The sequence below is a fragment of the Nomascus leucogenys genome, chromosome 15 (assembly GCF_006542625.1).
Source record: "Nomascus leucogenys isolate Asia chromosome 15, Asia_NLE_v1, whole genome shotgun sequence".
Lineage (NCBI taxonomy): Eukaryota > Metazoa > Chordata > Mammalia > Primates > Hylobatidae > Nomascus > Nomascus leucogenys.
Window position 1 is genome coordinate 26,947,465 of NC_044395.1, and position 22,588 is coordinate 26,970,052.

Consider the following 22,588-nt stretch of genomic DNA (forward strand, 5'->3'; position numbering starts at 1 on the left):
TCATGGTAAAGGAACTGCAGCAATGGGGTCATGCCTATGGAATTATTTGGTCTTACCACATATCTCATCGCCCAGAAGCAGCTGATCTAATTGAAAGGTAAAATGGCTTACTGAAGACTCAGTTATACCGCCATTTAGGAGATACAAATCTGAAAGGGTAGGGTGCTGTCTCTTAGGATGCAGTACTGTATAGTCTTTGAATCAGAGACCATTATATGCTAAAGTTTCCCCATGGGTCTAGGGATCATGGAATAGAAGGGTAAGTGGCTCCTTTCACTACACAATTATTTTTTTTTAGTGTCATTTTGAACTCATAGATTTATAAGTACTTAATGTTCTTTTACTCCACTATTTTTTTGTTTTTTGAGACGGAGTCTCGCTCTGTCGCCCAGGCTGGAGTGCAGTGGCGCAATCTCGGCTCACTGCAAGCTCCACCTCCCGGGTTCACGCCATTCTCCTGTCTCAGCCTCTCCGAGTAGCTGGGACTACAGGCGCCCACCACCACGCCTGGCTAATTTTTTGTATTTTTTAGTAGAGACGGGGTTTCACTGTGGTCTCGATCTCCTGACCTCATGATCCTCCCGCCTCGACCTCCCAAAGTGCTGGGATTACAAGCGTGAGCCACCGCGCCCGGCCTTTACTCCACTATTATTCATTTTGATCTTTGTATTTTCCCAGCTTTGACCTCTTCAGGTTTGCTTCTAAGTGCTTTGGCGAGTTCTTAATATTCTTTTGTAGCTTCCTTATTTTCTGGTGTGACAAGACGCCCAGACTCATTTTATATATTTCCTGCCTCAGACTAGGAATCAGCCATTTCACCAAAAAACCTTGGTTCTTTTTAGTGGGAAATAGTATTTAGGGACCGTGGTCTGGTTGCTGGTGGGCATGGGGAGGCTTATAGCAACTGGGATAGTCATCAACAAACCAAATTTTAAAGTTTTAGTAAATGAAAGTGTGGTATTAGCTCAACATTAAACCACTAATCAGTGGATCTGAATAGTCTGGAAACAGATCCTGTATAGATACAGATAGAGCTAAAATATAGATATGTAAATATAGAGAAAGTATACATAAAGATGGCAATTCAAATGTTTGGAGAGAGGAATAAATGACATTGGAATTACGAATTACTTACTCAGAAAAAAATCCCATCTGGGCACGGTGGCTCACGCTTGTAATCCCAGCAGTTTGGGAGGCTGAGGCAGGTGGATCACCTGAGGTCAGGCGTTCGAGACCACCCTGGCCAACATGGTGAAACCCTGTCTCCACTAAAAATACAAAAATTAGCTGGGTGTGGTGGTGTGCACCTGTAGTCCTAGCTACTCAGGAGGCTGAGGCAGGAGAATTGCTTGAACCCGGGAAGCAGAGGTTGCAGTGAGTTGAGATTATGCCACTGGACTCCAGCCTGGGCAACAGAGTGAGACTCTGACTCAAAAACAAACAAACAAACAAACAAACAAACAAAAAACAACAAAAAAAAACCCCTTATATTATACCATATATAAAGAAGTTCTGGGCCAAGCACAGTAGCTCACCCCTGTACTCCCAGCACTTTGGGAGGCCTAGGCTGGTGGGTCACTTGAGCCCAGGAGTTCGAGACCAGCCTGGCCAACATGGCAAGACCCTGTCTCTTCAAAAAATTAAGGAAAATTATCTGGGCATGGTGGCATGCGCCTGTAGTCCCAGCTACTCAGTAGGCTAAGGTGGGAGAATTGCTGGAGCCCAGGTTGGCTGTGGTGAGCCAAGATCATGCTACTGTACTCCAGCCTGGATGACAGAGCAAGACCCTGTCTCAAAAATAAATATAGGCCGGGCATGGTGGCTCACGCCTGTAATCCCAGGACTTTGGGAAGCCGAGGTGGGTGGATCACGAGGTCAGGAGATCGAGACCATCCTGGCTAACACAGTGAAACCCCGTCTCTACTAAAAGTACAAAAAATTAGCTGGGCGTGGTGGTGGGCGCCTGTAGTCCCAGCTGCTCAGGAGGCTGAGGCAGGAGAATGGCATGAACCCGGGTGGTGGAGGTTGCAGTGAGCCGAGATTGCGCCACTGCACTCCAGCCTGGGCTACAGAGCGAGACTCTGTCTCAAAATAAATAAGTAAATAAATAAAATAAAAATAAATAAATATATAAAAATTTAAAAATTAAAAAAAATTCTGCTATATAAAAGTATAAATGTAAAAAACAAGATATAGGACAGTATTTTATAATTTGGAGCTGGGGAAGAAGGTCCTAATGAAGACAGAAGTCCTTCAAGACACAAGGGAAAAAAATAGACTTGAGATGCCTGAAAATTAAAACTTCACAACAAAAGACAGAAAAAAACAAGCCTAAACAGGCTGGAAGAGAATACTTTCAACATACAAAACAAAGTATTTCTGTCCATAGTATAGTGAATATTCCTAAAAAGTCACTAAGAAAAATTCTAACAATCCAATAGAAAATTGGAAAAGGATACAATTAGGCAATTCATCAAAGGAATACAAATGATCGATAAATTTTATGAAAGCTAATGTACTCAGAAGAACAGAAAAATGTAAATTAAATGGGATTTTTTTTTGCCCATCATTTGTCAATATACCAGGTTTTGCATTATTAAGTATTAATGAGGTTCTGAAGGAAACAAATGTTCTTATAATTTTTTTTTTGAGACAGTTTTTCATTGTGACCCACGCTGGAGTGCAGTGGCGCAATATTGGCTCACTGCAGCCTCAACCTCCCAGACTCAAGTGATCCTCCCACCTCAGCCTTCCAAGCATGTGGGACCACAGGTGTGTGCCACTGTGCCCTGCTATTTTTTTTAGAGACGTGGTCTCACTATGTTGCTGGAACTCCTGGGCTCAAGCAATCCCCCTCCCTTGGCGTCCCAAAGTGTTCGGATTATAGGCATGAGCAACCACGCCTGGCTCTGGAAACAATATTAATGTCTATTATTGGAAGTAAATAAATAATTTTCCGAGCCAGGCATGGTGGCTCATGTCTGTATTCACAGCACTTTGGGAGGCTGAGGTGGGAGGATTGCTTGAGCCCATGAGTTCCAGACCAGCCTGGGCAACATAGATAGGGAGACCCCATCTCTACAAAAAATAATTAGCTGGACCTAGTCTAATGATTATTTCTCTCTTTCTATGTTTCTGTATTTTCCAAATGTTGTACAATGAACTAGTATTTGTTACATAATGGGAAAATTTTTATTAAAATGATGCTACTACTTTGACTTATTTATTTATTTATTTTGAAATGGAGTCTTGCTCTGTCGCCCAGGCTGGAGTGCAATGGTGTGATCTCGGCTCACTACAACTTCTGCCTCCCGGGTTCAAGCAATTCTCCTGCCTCAGCCTCCCAAGTAGCTGGGATTACAGGCATGTGCCACCACGCCCAGCTAATTTCGTGTTTTTAGTAGAGATGAGATTTTGCCATGTTGGCCAGGCTGGTCTCGAACTCCTGACGTCAGATGATCCACCTGCCTTGGCCTCCCAAAGTGTTGGGATTACAGGTATGAGCCACCCTGCCCAGTCAGGTGCTCCTACTTCGAAAACATTACGCTAATTGAAAGAAGCTGGTCACAAAAGGCCACACACTATATGACTCCATCTGATGTAGGACCAGCAAGCCCCCAAATTGGGGCTTAGTCCGCGCAGTTTCTTGGCTTCACTCAGGAAAGAATTCAAGGGCGAGTGAAGGTGTTAGACAGTAACTTGTATTGAAGCAGTGGTAGGCTGCAGCAGCAAAGGTACTGCTCCTTGCAGAGTAGGGCTACCTCATAGGCAAATGTGCCCAGAGAAGCAGCTCAGAGGCAGGTCTGCAGTCATATTTATACTCATTTTTAATTACATGCAAATTAAGGGACAGATTATACAGAAATTTCTAGGAAAATGGAGGTAACTTCCCGGTTGTCGCTATGGAAAGGGGCAGTAACTTCCAGGTGTTGCCACGGCAATGGTAAACTGACATGGCACACTGGTGGGTGTGTCTTATGGAAAGCTGCTTCTACCCAGTCCCTGTTTGAGCTAGTCCTCAATTTGGTCCAGTGTTCAAGCCCTGCTTCTGAGTTGAGTCCCACCTCCTACCTGACATCTATGTGAAATATCCAGTATAGGCAAGTATATAGATTAATGGTCGTTTAGGACTCTGGTGCTGGTTAGGGTACAGTGGGGAGATGAAGACTGTTGGGATGATAGCTAAGGGTACAGGGATTTCTTTTTGAGGTCATCAAAATGTTTTAAAATAGATTATGTTGATGGTTGTACAACTGAATTTACTAAAAACCACTGTGATGTGGTTTGGGTGTTTTGTCCCCTCCAAATCTCACGTTGAAATGTAATCTAAATGTTGGAGGTTGGGCCTGGTGGGTTCCAGCCTCCCAAGGAGCTGGGACCAGAGGTGTGTGCCACTATGCCCAGCTACTTTAAAAAAAATTTTTTTTGTAGAGATGGGATCTCACTATGCTGCCCTCGCTGGTCTTGAACTCCTGGCCTCAAGTGATCCTTTTGCCTCAACCTCCCAAAGTGTTGGGATTACAGGCATGAGCCACTGTGCCCAGCCTGGTATTTCTTTAAAGCAATGCGAAAGTGGACAAACACACACTGAATTGTACATTTTAAATGATTTAATTGTAAGGTATGTAAGTTATATATCAAAGCTGTTACCAAAAAAAAAAAAAAATCTTTTAGAAAATGATGCTAGTGATAATCATTTTATGCAAACTAAAAGCCTAGTCCTCTGACCCACAGTCCTTACCACACTGGGCACATGCACTAACTCTTCCTGTTGGTGAATTTGCAGTGCTGCTGTTGGGACACTCCTTCAAGCCCTTGTCCATCTGGTCAGATGCTGTCGTTGATGACCAGCAATCCCCAGGAGCTCTATGTCCTTTAGGGCACTACTGAAGTATTATTCTCTAAGAATCAGGCCATTTCAAGGAGTCATGACCACTTAAAATGAACTAGCCAGAGAGCCGTTATGAACAGTATGTAGCCAACAATAAGGATTAAGGTTGGCTTCTTGACAATTTAGTGATTCTAATAAGAATGAAACTAAAAATAAAACAGGGCTGGGAGGAGCGGCTCACGCCTGTAATCCCAGCACTTTGGGAGGCCGAGGCGGGTGGATCACCTTAGGTCAGGAGTTCAAGATCAGCCTGGCCAACATGGTGAAACCGTCTCTACTAAAAATACAAAAAATTAGCTGGATGTGGTGGCAGGCACCTGTAATCCCAGCTACTCAGGAGGCTGAGGCAGGAGAATCACTTGAACCCAGGAGGCAGAGGTTGCAGTGAGCCGAGATCTCGCCACTGCACTCCAGCCTGGGCAACAAGTGCAAAACTCTGTCTCAAAAATAATAATTATAATAATATAATTATGTGCCAAGCACTGTTGTAAACATTTTACATAGTTAACTGCTTATGCAGAAGGTATAAATATTTTCTATGTGATTTAACAGCTCAATTCAAGATTTCATAAGCTCCCACTACGTGCAAGGCTGAAGCATGACAAAGATGAGCCAAGTAGAGAAAAGTTACAAATTTTGAAACATCTGTTAAAGCATAGTACAAGGCATAGTACATAGTACATGATGACCCTTTTCTGCAATTCTGAAATCCAAAAAGCTCTGAAAAATCAAAGATTCTTTTTACAACTCATTTGGCAACAAAAATCTGACCCGAACTGATGACAGGTTATTTACAGATCTTATCTCTTATGGTGTGAATATTCATATATTTGCTGTACAAATATTAATATCTGATTATGGTGTTCTACCCTACGTTCTACCACGGTATGATGTAATATGTAAAGTATTATGGATCTCCAGTTGATTCTCTTTTGCCCTTCATTTGTGAATACATACACACGAAATTGCAGTTAAATAGTTGTTTCTATTTTAAAAGCACCATCAAAGATGGATACCGTGAAGCAACCTACCGGGGTCCCCTTCCACACTGTGGAAACTTTGTTCTTTTGCTCTTCACAATAAACCTTGCTACCGCTAAAAAAAAAAAAAAAAAAAAAAAGATGGATACCATAATTCTATGACCATCATAGTTCTCATTCTCATTCTTTTATTCATTATTTAAAATTAAATAACATTAATAACATACTTCGAAAAGTTTATACTTATCCTACTTCTGTTGTCTGTCATCCTGAAAAAAAAATGCCAAGAGATGATGATAATAAAACATGTTTATTCTTCCGTGGAATGTATAAATTGAAACCAAGTATGTGGAACCCACATTTAATAGGAGTAATTCAACACAATAACCATCAATTAGTAGTTACTGAATGTCACATAGATAAGACAATGTTTTAGGCACTATTTTTTAAAAAGACAAAAAATTTACCCAGAAATAATAACGAGGTACACTAATTTTTTTATACCTTAAAATTGTTTTCATTTATTTTCTACCATGATTATGTGCAGTAAGTGAACTAGATTGTGTAATGATTGATATAGATTGTCACAGCTCATCACTCATGTGTCTACTTGCATCAGTCATTAGCAGTATAGAAACACCAGGTCATGCAGCAGTTCATTAAGGTTCAGGAGATCAGTTTGTTATTTTAAGATCAAGTGAAGATCAGTAGCTCAGGAAGATTTGGTGAAAACATTCAGTTGAGAAAGATTCTAAAGCAGAGATGGCTATTTATCAGCTGTGAAATTTCCAAGAGTTAGCTTCTGGTTGGGATTGTATCCTACCATTTTAAAATACATAGAATCTAAGATTAGAGTCTTTATAGGCTGGGCGTGGTGGCTCATGCCTGTAATCCCAGCACTCTGGGAGGCCAGGGTGGGAGGATCGCCTGAGGCCAGGAGTTTGAGGCTCCTACAACCTATCACTGTGCCACTGCACTCCAGCCTAGGCGACAGAACAAGACCCTGTCTCTAAAAAACAAACAAACAAACAAACAAAAAGTAAAACCTTTATAGTCTTTTGGTTTTTTCTTTTTTCACCTCCCCAGGCTGAAAGAGGATCTTTCTGTTTTTTCTTAAAGATTACATGTTTTCTTTGCATTTCCAAGTGAAATCTTTCTAGGTAGTTACTGAGAAACAAATAAGTTTGTTTATGAATGGGTCTTTAGTCTTGCGAGTTCTTCTCACTGTGTGAGACCTAAGGAAATTATTCTTTTTTTAAATTTTTTAATTTTTATTTTTTGAGACGGAGTCTTGCTCTGTCGCCCAGGCTGGAGTGCAGTGGCATGATCTCGGCTCACTGCAAGCTCCACCTCCCAGGTTCACCCCATTCTCCTGCCTCAGCCTCCCAAGTAGCTGGGACTACAGGCGCCCTCCACCATGCCCAGCTAATTTTTTTTTTTTCTGTATTTTTGGTAGAGACGGGGTTTCACCATGTTAGCCAGGATGGTCTTGATCTCCTGACCTCGTGATCCACCCACCTCAGTCTCCCAAAGTGCTGGGATTACAGGCGTGGGCCACCGCACCCGGCCAGGAAATTATTCAAATACAGTGCACTCTTTAAAGCTGCTTTGAAAGCTGTGTTCTTAACTGAATCAAGGGCACTAAAAGATCTGACAAAAATACTCTTAAAATGATTTTATTAATCCATAGATTCATTTTTTTAATGACGTAAATTTGGATAAAAAGATTTTGTTCTGGTAAAGTTATCTTAATAATAATATAAAAGACTGTTTTGGTTGCCACACACAAAAAGTATGGAATGCTTGAGGCTTTTGGAAATCTAGAATAAACTCTCAAGTTTCCAGGCTCAGGAAATCTTGTTTGCCACTATTATGCATATAAAAGCCACATTAAAAAACAATCCGATTAAACATTTTGGCTTATACTTACTATCACATCACTACATATGAACTGGGAGTGTGAATGCAGCTCAAGATGAGCAGTTTCCATCAGGGACAAGTTTACGATAAGAATTGGACTGTTTTCATTTCTTTAAAAAAAAAATCACATTCACAGGCAGGCGCCGGTGGCTCACGTCTGTAATCCCAGCACTTTGGGAGGCGCCGAGGCAGGTGGATCACTTGAGGTCAGGAGTCGGAGACCAGCCTGGCCAACACGGTGAAACCCCGTCTCTACTCAAAATAACAAAAATTAGGCCGGGAGCGGTGGCTCACGCCTGTAATCCCAGCACTTTGGAAGGCTGAGGCAGGTGGATCACCTGAGGTCCGGAGTTCGAGACCAGCCTGACCAACATGGAGAAACCCCATCACTACTAAAAAACAAAAAAAAATTAGTCTGGCGTGGTGGCGCCTGCCTGTAATCCCAGCTACTCGGTAGGCTGAGGCAGGGGAATTGCTTGAACCCAGTGGGCGAAGGTTGCGGTGAGCCAAGATCGTGCTATTGCACTCCAGCCTGGGCAACAAGAGCAAAACTCCATCTCAAAAAAAAAATAATAATAATCAGCTGGATGTGGTGGTGCACGCCTATAATCCTAGCTGCTCAGGAAGCTGAGGCAGGAGAATTGTTTGAACCCGGGAGGTGGAGTTTGCAGTGAGCTGAGTTTGCACCCCTGCATTCCAGCCTGGGAGACAGAGCCAGACTCCGTCTCAAAAAAACAAAACAAAACAAAACAAAACAAAACACATTTACTTAAACTATTTAGTAATTAACTACATCATTTACTAGTTTTAAATTTTAAAATTTAAATTAAATTTTAAATAAAGTAACTTTAATATAAAATCAAGAATATTTGATTTCTAAGAAACTTGGTAAGAGCATTTTGCCTGGAGCAAATATTTTTACTATTTTGGCATTGTTATCCATATTCTCTATAACGATGTGTAAGAAAATAGGTCCATTATTACATATATATATATATATAAATGGAAAAAGATAACTGGCTAAGGTTAGACAGATGTTTGACAATCTCGTACAAGCACTCAGATTTTTGCAGTAATCGCTGTTCACTTTACTATTGTTTTACCATAAATAGCTCCTCTATAATATAAAAATTATTTAACCCTATTTTAGTATTTTGTGGATTCAGTTAGAACACACTTCCCCTTTTCTTGACATCCTCTCCCTCCCTCTCCCTCCCTCCACCCAATACACACACACCAAGCACAGCGTGGTGAACAAGGTGTTAGGAGACGAGTTCTAGGCTTCCTTCTGTTCATGCCTTGAATTTTGGGCCCTGTCTTCCTGTTTGTTTCTTCTAGTTCTTTAGCTCTGGTTTAAATCTTGGAACACATGATATCCTTCAGCCCAAATATTAGTCTCTCCCGACATTAGTATTATAAAGGGTGTCCACTGAAAATTAAATCACATTTTATGTTTTAGCTATTTAACTTTAGAAGTAGGCACAAGTGACTGTACTTTCAACTGCTAAATTTTCAGTATTTGGGTTTATGCCATTTTGGACTGATGGAAAATTGTCATATAATATTGAAAACTGTAACAGTAAAATGGACTACTTCACATTTTGGGGTACAAGTATTTTCTCATTTGGTTAATTACGGTTTGAACTCATGTGAAATTAACCTAAGGATATCAAGAAAATGCTGACAATATAAATAGTCATACCGTATATAGTTATAATTTATATTCTCTCCATAAGCACAATTAAAAATACATGAACCCAGAAAATGTACAAGTATTTGAAAATACAATTAAATAACTACTTCAAAGATGCACAAAAAGCACAAACGTGACTTTTGATTGGGTTAAGTCTGCAGGAACGTCCCTCTCTATTATTTCCACTTTGCAGGAACAATAGCTCAGGGTAAAAAAAGCAGAAGAAGCGGGCGCGGGGGCTCATGCCTGTAATTCCAGCACTTTGGGACGCCGAGGCGGAAGGATCTTTTGTGCCCTGGAGTATGAGACTTGTGCCCTGGAGTATGAGACTTGTGCCCTGGAGTATGAGACCTATAACCTGGGCAACATAGGGAGGCCCCTTCTCTACAGAAAATAAAAAATTAGCAGGTGTGGTGGCGTGCACCTGTGGTCCCAGCTAGCAGGAGGCTAAAGTGGGAGGCTCGCTTGAGACTGGGAGGTCCAGGGTGCAGTGAGCTGTGATCATGCCACTGCACTCCACCCTGGTCAACAGAACAAGACCTCGCCCCCCTCGCACCCCCGCTGCCCCCCGCCAAAAAAAAATAAGCAGAGGATATGCATCAATCAAGAATTCCTATGGGTCCATGAAGACACACTTCTTTTTCTACTCCCTCTGCATAGGAACGAAAGGAAAAATCATGAGAAAACAAAATTCTCACCCATTGTAAATATAATAGTATGCCCACGAGCAGCATATCAATCTCAAAATGCTTACTCTATTTACAAAGCGTTTGTTGCATCATTCACTAGATTCTCAAAATAATTTTCCATGAAACACACTAATAAATGGGGTTATTAGCCTAATTTTACAGATAAGAAAAATGGTGCTTAGAGAGGTCAAGTGACTTACTCATAGTTAAATATTGGTAACCAAGTTTTCTGATTTCTTATTAAATATTCTTTCTACTATGCCACTTCAGTTTTCAAACAAATGAAGCAACTCAACTAACGGTTAAGAGTAAAAACCTTATGATTCCAAAAAACTTCACTTGGTACTCTTTTGTGATTAAGAGTAGTTTACAGAACAGAATAGAACTGTACATTATAAAATATTTGACACTATGATCAAAATATCCCTTCCAGGAGAGTTTAATCAATAAGTTAAAAATTAGGAAACTCAAAAGTCATTTTACTGCCTTAATTGATTATTCTATCTTAACTTATACTGATGAGATTGTAAAATGCAATTTGAAGGCTAAATATATCAAACATCTAACCAATTTTCCTTGCCCAGAAAAATCTTTTCTGCATTCTTTTCATATTGGAAATTAGGAAATTTGGAAATTTACTTGGACAAAAATGCTATTATTAAAAACATTCCATGTTTACCTATATTAATAATTTTGACAATAGTTCAAGGTAAATTGCATTTACTTTCTTTGAAAAGGTCAATACATAAATAAATTTTGTTTTTCTTGTCTAAATATGAACAGTACACTGTAACAGCAAAACATTTGCTGCTGACAGGCCAGGCACGGCAGCTCATGCCTATAATCCCAGCACTTTGGAGGCCGAGGGGGGCGAATTGCTTGAGGCCAGGAGTTGGAGACCAGCCTGGGCAACATTATGAAACCCCGTGTCTACTTATAATACAAAAATTAGCCGGGCATGGTGGCGCACATCTGCAGTTCCAGCTACTCAGGAGGCTGAGGTAAGGTACTGACAATCACCTGAACCCAGGAAGCAGAGGTTGCAGGGAGCCAAGATTGCCCCACTGCACTCCAGCCTGGGTGACAAAACAAGACCCTGTCTCAAAAAAAAAAAAAAAAAAAAAAAAGCAACATTTCAAACATTTGGTGAGCGGTCCTCCGTTTTTAATTTTACAAATATTTGCTTAAAGTAGTTTTCTTGGATCCTTAGATATCTTTGTAAAACACAATGCATTTTTAGAAGCAATAAATTAGGGAACAAAAATGAACATAAAACTTCTTTTCTTGTGTTGAGGCAAAATTAAGGGAGGACAAACATTTCCAGAGAATGGGGAAAAAACCTGGTACCTTATATAAGGAACTGCTATTTACGTCCTAGTCGATACTTCTGAGATTGTTTACTCTGCAGGTGAACAATGCATATTTAAATGCATTTTGCTATTCAATATTAATTAACTCAAGAGAATGTAATTCCTGATAAAATCTTTTCAATTGACTATATATGCACAAAAATCCATTTGAACTGTCAAGAAAAATGAGTAATATTGACATATCTGGACACTAAGGTCAGCGTATGCTAACAAAGTAAGAATGGAGGTAATTTCAAGAAAAAGGTTGTCTGCTTTGCTTGGTAATTCAGCAAAATACCCAATCTAGTAGTGTAACAAGTAAGCATCGTGCTCTGAATCAAATACCTTACAAAATAGTACTGGTGTGGGTTCGTAACCTTTTTAAATGCTTTTATTGCATCGTTCTGCTGTTAATGTTGGTATTTATTCTGAAATGACACCCAATCTGTTCCTGTTAGTTCTTTGGCATGTTTGAAGTCAGCAGAAGCATTCTTTCCTGGGCTTTACTGCTTCCTCAGAAGAATGCACAGTATTTGGAACAAAACCACTTTTAACCCCTTCCCAGCCATCCTGAATACAAATTTCTCCTTTTTTAATAAGTTCATATATGTCTCTTGTCAAGATTGTGAAGGATTCTTCAACATTTGTAGCATCCTTTGCTGAGGTTTCTATATACTTCATTCCACAGTCTGCGGACAGTTTTTCAGCTTCTTCCCTTGTAACTTGACGTTGTGAAGCTAAATCACATTTATGTCCCACTAGCAGAAATACAATCCGAAATGGCTGTACGTACATTTTTGCTTCTTCTAGCCAATCTTTCACATGTTCAAAAGATCGTCGGTTAGTAATGTCAAATACTAAAAATCCACCAACTGAGTTGCGGTAATAAGATCGGGTTATTGATCTAAAAATAAAGAGAAAAAAGGTTGTATAAGGACAACTTGTTCTTTTTCTTCTCCTTCCAACAATCTAGCACCATAATAACATTTGAAGATATCTTAATATGATTTAACTAGAATTTATAAATAAAATATGAGGTATCTCAAGTGAACAAAAATATTCTATGGGACTAATATGCAAGTTTCATACACTGACAGAACACGAAAGTAGTAGTTATTTTTAGTTAGACAAATAAGCACTTACATGCCATGTCATGTCATACTGTCTGATTATTTGTTTTTGCTTTTAAAAATCTGATAGATTATTACATCATTGTGGTTAAAAATAAGCATATTGAAAGATTGAGTGAAGAGCACAAGTTGCACAACAAACTAGATCTTAAGAATCTCACTCGTCATAAAATTTAATGAACTCTTCTCTCTATCAATTTAGGAAAAAGAAACAAGGGCTGTAGTATGGATCGAATGTCTGTGTCCCTCTCAAATTCTTATGTTGAAATGCTAACCCTAATGTGGTGGTATTAGGATTAGGAGGAGGGGCCTTTGGGATGTAATTTAGGTCATGAGGGTGGAACCCTCGTGAATAGGATCAGTGCCCTTAAAAAAAGATACCCCAGAGAGCACTCTAGTCCTCTTTCTACCATGTGAAGATACCAGATGGCTGTCTGCAACCCAGAAGAGGGCCCTCACTGGAACCTGACCATGCTGGCACCATGATCTCCCTGATCATCCACTTCCAGCTTCCAAAATTGTGAGAACTAAATTTCTTTTGTTTAAATGCCCATTCTGTGGTAATTTGTTATAACAGCCCAAACTCACGAAGACAGCAGACTTGTCACAGTATTAGTTACAGGTACAGTCTTGTGTTACACCTATTCAAGAAACAGGAGACTGTATGGACCTGGGATATGAATCTGGGGTGTGCTAACGATTCTCTGTATGTCTCTCCAGATCTAGTCTCCATCCTTCTCTAAGCCTGAGGAAGCTGTCCTTCACAGAAAGCTTTCCCAAACTCCCTTGCCCTCTGGCTTGCAGGGGGGTTCAGCCAATGGGAGGCGCCAGCTGGAGACAAAAGGAAAGAGAATTGAGAGTATTTATCCCTCTCTTTGCTTCTGCCGGCTGTGGCTTAGCAGTGGTGGTATTCCTCTGCTTCTAGTCAGGGTTTCTGTAGGGTAGACCCTCTCCCATGGCTACAGCTGTCACCACGTTCTGGTAATACCACTCTCTGTCCTCTCCTGTTCCAACCAGGTGGTCAATGGCTTCCCACTGTTGCTAGCTCTGAATGCTTCACCATCCTTTATTAGTATCCTTGATGCTGACTGTATCTCTGGAAATAATCACTTCATTAAACTCTTTTCAGTTAACCTACAATTGTGCCATCTGTTTCCTGGCTGAATCATGAGGCAAGGTGGCAAGGCTATACTGTTTTATGTTTCTTCCCTCTCCATATGTTGTTTTATCTATTTGGAATGTCTTCTACCCCTTTTCTGTCTAAGAAACTCCTATTTCTGCTTCAATAGTCAGCTCAATAATCCTACCATCTGAGCAGCCTTCCCTGCCACTCACCTCTTTCTTAGGTACTTTTCTAATAGTTCCTCTGAACCACTGGCATTCTGCCATTATGATTATCTTAATTTTCTCGATATGCTGACTGGATTTGCTGTTATGTCAATCCTATTGCATGGCAAATGACAGATGTCATAAAATGTTTGTTATATTGGATTTTTCTTTTTTTGAGATGGAGTCTTGCTCTGTCGCCCAGGCTGGAGTGCAGTGGCGTGATCTCGGCTCACTGCAACCTCTGCCTCCCGGGTTCAAGCAATTCTCCTGCCTCGGCCTCCCGAGTAGCTGGGACTACAGGCGCATGCCACCACCCCCAGCTAATTTTTGTATTTTTAGTGGAGACAGGGTTTCACCATGTTGGCCAAGATGCTCTTGATCTCTTGACCTCGTGATCCACCTGCCTCGGCCTCCCAAAGTGCTAGGATTACAGGCGTGAGCCACCGCGGCCAATATTGGATTAATTAACCTTATTGGAAAGGAAAAGTGCTAAATGTTGTATAAACCAGAGAGCCCATGCGTCTCAGTTTCCAGTTTGTCAATGGTCTTTTAGCAAACTCATCTGACTACATGCCTAAGGCACCAAGATCTTTGTGAATGGCCAGTGGGTTATTTGGTACCGTCATACTTTCCTACTTGTCCTCATTGCTGAAATCACAGCTCAGTTCAGTGACCTGATGCCATAAATAGCTTTGTTGTGGGAGTGCAAACCATTTTACCTCCTCTTTCTTTCTATTTCTCCTGCTCCCCTGTTTCTCCTCAGAATTCCTAGTAGAGAGATTCCCAAGTGGCTATTTTTGAAAAACTTTTGTCAAGGACTATAGTATTATAGAGAAATTGAGTTTTTCACCAAGCCAATGCTTAGACTCTAAAAATAAAAAAAGAAAAGAAATTGACAATAAGAAAAATCTCCCACCATCTTTGGCAGGCTATGAATAATGCAGTTGCTATATTTTAACTTTGAGGGATAACTAATTTGTTATTGTTTTGTCACTCATCTTTATATGTGTGAATTTAGGCAGATGTGCAGTGTCTTAAGAGAAATCTAATTAAGGCTATGTTCTTAGACTGAAAGCTTGAATTTACTCAGCACCAAGTCTGCATTACTTTTATCCCTCCTATCCATTTAATTTACCATTACTAGAATATTTTAAAAATGCCTTTTGTGGCTGAAAACTCAATGCTGAAATGCTTATGTATTACACAGAGGCATGTTTTTCACTGTAGGAAATACTATGTTTTCTTTTCTTTTCTTTTTTTTTTGAGACGGAGTTTTTGTTCTGTTGCCCAGGCTGGAATGCAATGGCACAATCTCGGCTCACTGCAACCTCCGCCTCCTAGGTTCAAGCAATTCTCCTGCCTCAGCCTCCCGAGTAGCTGGGATTACAGGCACCCACCACCATGCCCAGCTAATTTTTTTATTTTTAGTAGAGATGAGTTTTCAACATGTTGGCCAGGCCGGTCTCGAGCTCCTGACCTCAGGTGATCCACCCACCTCGGCCTCCCAGAGCACTAGGATTACAGGCGTGAGCCACCACGCCCGGCCAGGAAATACTATCTTTTCAAAAAACTTATATTTTATTTTCTTTTTAAAAAAAGCAACCCTATTAACTGATTGTATTTAATTTTGAAAACACATTTAGAATACAGTTGGGAAATCATCCTACAGAATAAAATTATAGCAAAGTATATGTAATACACATTATAAAACAATCCTTATTAATGATTAGTCAGGAATAAAATGATTCCATATAACATCTGTCACTTCTATGTAATAACCTGATTTCTAGCTTCTGCATGTGGGTCTGTGGGGCTTCAGATTCAGATATAGTTGTCCTGCAGGTAGTGCTTTTCCTAAAACAATTGGGCACTGTTGATATCAATCATCTGGGGGAAGAAGCAGGGCTTCAGACGGAAAACTTGAACTGAAAGGCAGGTCTTACAGAGGTGTTGAGGGAGCAGCTATCTTTCTCTTGACCTTCCTCCCATAAGTTGAGACACTAAGGTCTCTAGAAGTTCTTGAAGGAATTATGAGAAGGTAGGGAACAGACTCTAAAAGCACTAGGTAGGGAGGCCTCCCTGTAAGGAACTCAAGAGTTGATGAGGAATAACAATTATTTTTAAGCAACAACCTCTTGTAGTATGACACTTTGTGTCTATTTCCCTCTAGGCTTTGAAAGTCTCCCTGAATGGGCGGGGTGCAGTGGCTCTCACCTGTAATCCCAGCAATTTGGGAGGCCGAGGTGGGCAGATCACCTGAGGTCAGGAATTCGAGACCAACCTGGCCAACATAGTGAAACCCCGTCTGTACCAAAAATACATAAAATAGCCAGGCATGGTGGTGCATGCCTGTAGTCTCAGCTACTTGGGAGGCTGAGGCAGGAGAATCACTTGAACCTAGGAGGCGGAAGTTGCAGTGAGCTGAGATCGCACCACTGCACTCCAGCCTGGGCGACAGAACGAGACTCTGTCTCAAAAAAAAAAAAAAGAAAAGAAAAAAAAAAAAGTCTCCCTGAATTAATGGATGATTTAAGGGAAGGAAAAAAATTGTGGGGTCAGGGAATGGAGGGAAGAAAAGAAGAACAGAAGCAAGGAAGGAAGAGAGAAATAAATGGCATGGATTCTAATCTGGTCTCGTGTGTTATGAGGGAATGAAGAGGTGAGACTATTCTCTGGCAAGAATGATAAAGCAGATACAAAACCCCTAAATGCAGTGTGAGGGTGATGTGATGATGGGGAAGGTGAATTTTGGAGGAGAGGGATCGGGGTTATAAGCTCCTAGCAGTCCCTTGTCCCTCTCAAGTGGAAGATCTGGTTTTGACTATAAAAGAAAGCTGCTGGTTCTTTCATACTTTGAAGACTACACTATCAGCAAATCTTATCCCATTGCCAGAGGAACAGTGTCCTCTCCTTGCCTTAATTGAAAACTGCTGGTCCCTGAGAACACTGCTTCCCCTGCAGCACACTCACGTTGCCCATTCTCTAAGATCAGGAGGAGATGGCTTCTGTTTCCCCAGTGCAACTTCCTGATAATTATTCTTTTCCAACCCCTGTTGTAAAAAAAATCCCCTGCTCCTTTGAGGCTTATGCCATCTGGCTCTGTCATCTGCTGTCATCTGCCAACTGCTTGGTCATTCTCCATGTACTAAAGATTCTAGCACTTTGTTTTTCTTTCTGTTTCAATTCCTGTCATTCTGCTTACTGATTTCAATATCCATTTGGATGAGCTGCCTGGTGTCACTTCTCAAATTCCTTGACTTCCTCATCTCTAATAAACCTTTCTCTCTATTCTTCCTTTCTTACCCATTTCCTTTTCATCAGAAATATTAATTACCTCCAAAATTGGAAATTTACACAGTCCACTAAAAATATCAAAACCTCACAGCCTGCCAGTCTGTCTATTCTTTTTTATTGTGATGATTCTTTAATTTCATCAAGATTTATAATCCACTGACCAACTCTATCACTTTCTATCCATTAATACTCTCCTATCTTTGCCTTCTTCCATATCTTCAGTTCAATGAGACATCATTATAATTGTTCTCTTGGAAATATCTTGATTTCCAAGCCCCTATCCCTCTGTCATATTCATCTGGGAAACATCTGTCTCTGGATCAGTCCAGCATGCAGCTGTACGTTTCCGGGGAAAATCACTCAACCAGGCAGGCTGGTGTCACTATGAATTAATTATAACTAATCCCAAGTGGGCACTCAACACTGCCAAGGAATACTGCTAATATCAGGAGAAACTCTTCCTTTTTTCCTCACATTTATGCTTCTACTATAGGAAGAAATGGAAGTTCCATTCAACCTTCCTCTCCCCATAAAAGAGAACTGGAGGCACACTTTAACCCTCTTACTAATCACTCCATAGAAGGATAAATGGCTGCTCTGTTTGGCTAGAGTCTGTTTCTTAGGCTGTGGGCAGGATCATTGTGTGTTCAAGGTCAGTACTCTTGTATAGCATCCTTTTCCCTCCTTTCCTCTTTCTGGATCCATGCTACTGGCTTGCTAATTATCAGAGGCATGCAGGTGCCATGTCAATACTGCTCACTGTTGAATATCAATGGTTTTCAAGTACCTAGCACATAATGGGCACTCAGTGCACCTTAGTGAATGAATGAATGGTTGATTTGGCCTAAGCCACTTACACAGCTGTTGTGAAAACAGGAGAAACATCAGAGAGAGTGAGGAAGTTTGAGGGAAAGAGATAATAGCAGTGCAAAAAAAGAAAGGTGTCCAACATTATATCTATTACTAGTGTGGTCTTATGTTCTCACACTGAGGTCATTGAGTTGTTATGAGCATTATCAGTGTTGGAGGGGGTGGATAATTATATATTCAGAAATACATAATCCTAAAGACATAACCAATGAAAATACAGTAGCCAGCAATCTCTGTGAAGTTTCTTGGGGGAAGGGAGCCCTTTAATCACGGGTATGTTGATGAAACCTCTCCAAAGAAGAAAAGTTACCATATTTTATACCCCCTACCAAGAAAAAAAATGATAATACTTGGCGAAACTTTTTTATTTTTTAAATTTTTTATTATTTTTTCTGAGATGGAGTTTCACTCTTGTTGCCTAGGCTGGAGTGCAATGGTGTAATCTCAGCTCACCACAACCTCTGCCTCCCAGGTTCAAGCAATTCTCCTGCCTCAGCCTCCTGAGTAGCAGGGATTACAGGCATGTGCCAGCACACCTTGCTAATTTTGTATTTTTAGTAGAGATGGGATTTCTCCATGTTGGTCAGGCTGGTCTCGACCTCCCAACCTCAGGTGATCCGCCTGCCTCAGCCTCCCAAAGTGCTAGGATTACAGGTGTGAACCTTGTTTAATTTTGGAGGAAACATTATCAGCATAATGTGCTTCTCTGATCCATTAAGTGGGAAACCCAAAAGCCTGCTAGCTTTGATAGAGCTGAAAGCAAGAGAAGTCCCTTCGGCTGGTCCAAGCTACAGTGCAAGCCCACTTGTCCCATGGTCCATCAGATCTAACGGTGCCTGCCTGAAGTACCTCTAGCAGCCTGGAATGCTCCATCAGGCCCAGGAAGCCTCCACTGGACAATTACACAAGTGGCATTTTGGAATAAAAGCATGCTTTTGGCCACGTGCAGTGGCTCACACCTGTAATCCCAGCACTTTGGGAGGCTGAGGTGGGTGGATCACAAGGTCGGGAGATGGGGACCATTCTGGCTAACACGGTAAAACCCCGTCTCTACTAAAAATACAAAAAAATTAGCTGGGCATGGTGGCGGGTGCCTGTAGTCCCAGCTACTCGGGAGTCTGAGGCAGGAGAACGGCGTGAACCCAGGAGGCAGAGCTTGCAGTGAGCCGAGATCGGGCCACTGCACTCCAGCCTGGGCAACAGAACGAGACTCTGTCTCAAAAAAAAAAAAAAAAAAAAAAAAAAAGCATGCTTTCTTTGTCAAATACTATTATACTTTTGAAAAATAATTCTTGGCTTATAGCTTGGCTTTGATAGAGACTAAATGCCTAATGGTGGAACACCAAGTGACTGTGCAATCTGAATGTCCATCATAAGCTGGGTGTTCTGATTCACCAGGCTGGAGCTTCATCACCAAGGAGAGGTCGCATATATAGGAAGGAATATGGGGTGGGACCTGAATGGACCTGGAATAACAAAGTTCACAGACCCAGCACATCTATTCTTACAGCACCCTCTCAACTCATGGCCTTATCTGGATTTCCCTATAATTATAGAGGAAAAAAATTCAAGTCTGTCTTACAAATGGCTCTAAACAATACGCTAGCATCAGTAAGCCACATTCAATGGAGAACTTGAAGGTCAGTGGAAAAGTTCCATTTGTGGAACCTCTAGTGCTACATCTCACTGTTTACTTTTTCCAGAGGAAGAGATGGAGAGACGTAGGTAAAGATCCACACCAACTCATGAGCAGAGGCGAAGAGTTTGGCGTGTTGGGTAAAAAACAAGATCGGGGGCTGGTAATTAGGAGGTTTGAGGAAGAGGTCTGTTGATGAGTCTAGAGTATGTGCATTCTTGTATCTTATGTGAATGGCCACCGAAAGACCCCTCCATGAAAAAATTTTAATAATCAATGGAACAAAATGTCCTGTCCTGTAATTATCAATCAGTATTTTTAGCCCACTTTGAACTCATGGTAGGGAGATGGAACTGTACCTGGGCTCAATAGACTTAATCTTACCTAGGTTGGCCTGAACTGTTATTGCTTACTGCCCAGTTTTCCAGTAGCTACCGACATCCTGAATATGGTACCTTACTCTGGGGGACCATTATGGAGGGGACACAGATATGTCCTCATTGTAATATATTTAATCTGGATTTAGGCCATGCTAGTACCACCATCCATGAACATAGAATGCCTTATACATAGTCATGGTATCCTACACATTGCCACAGATCAAGTAATTCACTTAACAGTGGTGGAGATAGGGAAATGGAATGATGCCATGGGATTCATTGATCATATCACACCACTATCATCTAGAGGTGTCTGGCCCTATAAAACCGTGAAATGGGTTATTAAGAGGTAGGTATGCCCATTTCCAGGAGATGACATCTTGTAAGATTTTAGCATAATCCTTCAGGATGTCTATGTTCTAAATTAGTGAGCAAGATGGTGGTGGGGGTAGTTTTCCCACGGGGGGGGGGGGGGGGGGGGGGGGGGGGGGGGGGGGGGGGGGGGGGGGGGGGGGGGGGGGGGGGGGGGATGAAGCTGGAAAAAAAAAAAAAAAAAAAAAAAAAAAAAAAAAAAAAAAAGTAGTGTATTTTCCCCATAAACAGAAGCTGTGGTATGGGAAGCAAAGGGTGAAAATACGGTGATGGTGCCTCCCACAATTCCACTTAATGAGTCACTAAAATTTTTTGTTGCATCTAATCCCTGTGACTCTGAACTTTGCTGATATAAAGGCTTTAGTATTCAAGGGAGAAATGCTTTCACTAGAAAACCCCGTGATGCTTCTACTGAATTAGCAGCTGAAGCTGCCGACTAGCCATTTGGAGCTTCTTATGGCAGAGGGTGAGCAGGCAGAAAGGGGGCAATAGCATCATGGGGACCACACTGGCTTCCTGCAGTTCTTACTGCCCAGACTCCTGGGATCTTTTGATTCATTCCAAGCCTGGCCTCCACCTTCCCATCAAGTCTCTGCACCTCAACCATGCTTCTACTAACTCTGTTTTTTGAATAAGGTTCTCAAGCTGGTTTTGTTGCAGGCAACCAAGGACCTGACCGATTGAGTCAACATAGACTTTGTAAGAAAAAAATGGTACAAAACAAGCTCACAAATCTTTTATATCTTTCACCACAGTTCTACAAGACTAAAGTTCAGTTTTTAAAAAAAACTGTAGTGAAGGACACATAGCATGAGATCGACCCTCTTAACAATTTTTAAGTGTACAGTGAAGTGTACAGCATTGTTAATTTTAAGTGCCAAGGTGTACAGTAGATCTTTAGAAATTTCTCATCTTGCATGATAAAATCCTATCCCTATGAACAGCAACTCCCCATTTCCCCAGCCCACAGCCTCCAAGAACCATCATTCCACTTTCTGCTTCTGTGAGTTTGTAGATACCTCATGTATAGGTGGAATCATATAGTATTTGTCCTTCTCTGACTGGCTTGTTTTATTTTTTATTTTTATTTATTTTTTTGAGACAGAGTCTCGTTCTGTTGCCAGGCTGGAGTGCAATGGCATGATCTCGGCTCACTGCAACATCCACCTCCCAGGTTCAAGTGATTCTCTTGCCCCAGCCTCCTGAGTAGCTGGGACTACAGGCACGCACCACCACGCCCAGCTAATTTTTTTTTGTATTTTTAGTAGAGATGGGGTTTCACCATATTGGCCAGGATGGTCTCGATCTCTTGACCTCATGATCCGCCCTCCTTGGCCTCCCAAAGTGCTGGGATTACAGGTGTGAGTGACAGCACCTGGCCTTTTTTATTTTTGAGACAGAGTTTCGCTCTTGTTGCTTAGGCTGGAACACAATGGCGCGGTCTCAGCTTACTGCAACTTCCACCTCCTGGGTTCAAGTGATCCTCCAGCCTCAGCCTCCCAAGCAGCTGGTATTACAGGTATGCGCCAGCACACCCAGCTAATTTCTGTATTTTTTTGTAGAGACGGAGTTTCACATGTTGGCCAGGCTGGTCTCAAACTCTTGACCTCAGGTGATCCGCCCACCTCGGCTTCCCAAAGTGCTGGGATTATAGGCATGAGCCACCACACCTGGCCTGACTGGCTTATTTTACTTAGCACAGTGTCCTCAAGGTCCATCCATGTTATAGCCTATGACAGAATTTCCTTCTACTCAATGGAATAATGTTCCATTGTATGTATATGCCATACTTTATTCATCCACAAGGTTCATTCTTATACATATTTGCTTTAGCATAATCAGACAAAATGGTTGCCTTGTTTATGTAAGCATTATTAACTGTTTGATTTTCCTCTCTTTAATTATTTTTCCTAAAATAATATATAGACAAGAGATTATTTGATAGCACTGGAGTTTGCATACATTTACAAAGAATTACTTAATATATGATTAATGCAATCAAATGTGAATGATCTATTGGGGAATTTGGAATTTTACACAAACGACATGATTGCT

The 22,588-nt window shown here is 41.2% G+C and overlaps 1 protein-coding gene across 1 annotated transcript in view; it reads right to left on the minus strand.

Annotated features, from left to right (window-relative positions):
• Window positions 1-10,876: 10,876 nt before the first annotated feature.
• RAB39A (RAB39A, member RAS oncogene family) overlaps window positions 10,877-22,588 on the minus strand; it is a 34,768-nt gene continuing 23,056 nt past the window's right edge. The window contains exon 2 of the mRNA XM_003253092.3: window positions 10,877-12,426. Coding sequence (XP_003253140.1) covers window positions 12,000-12,426 — 427 coding nt within the window. The 3' untranslated portion in view covers window positions 10,877-11,999. The remainder of the gene's footprint in view (window positions 12,427-22,588) is intronic.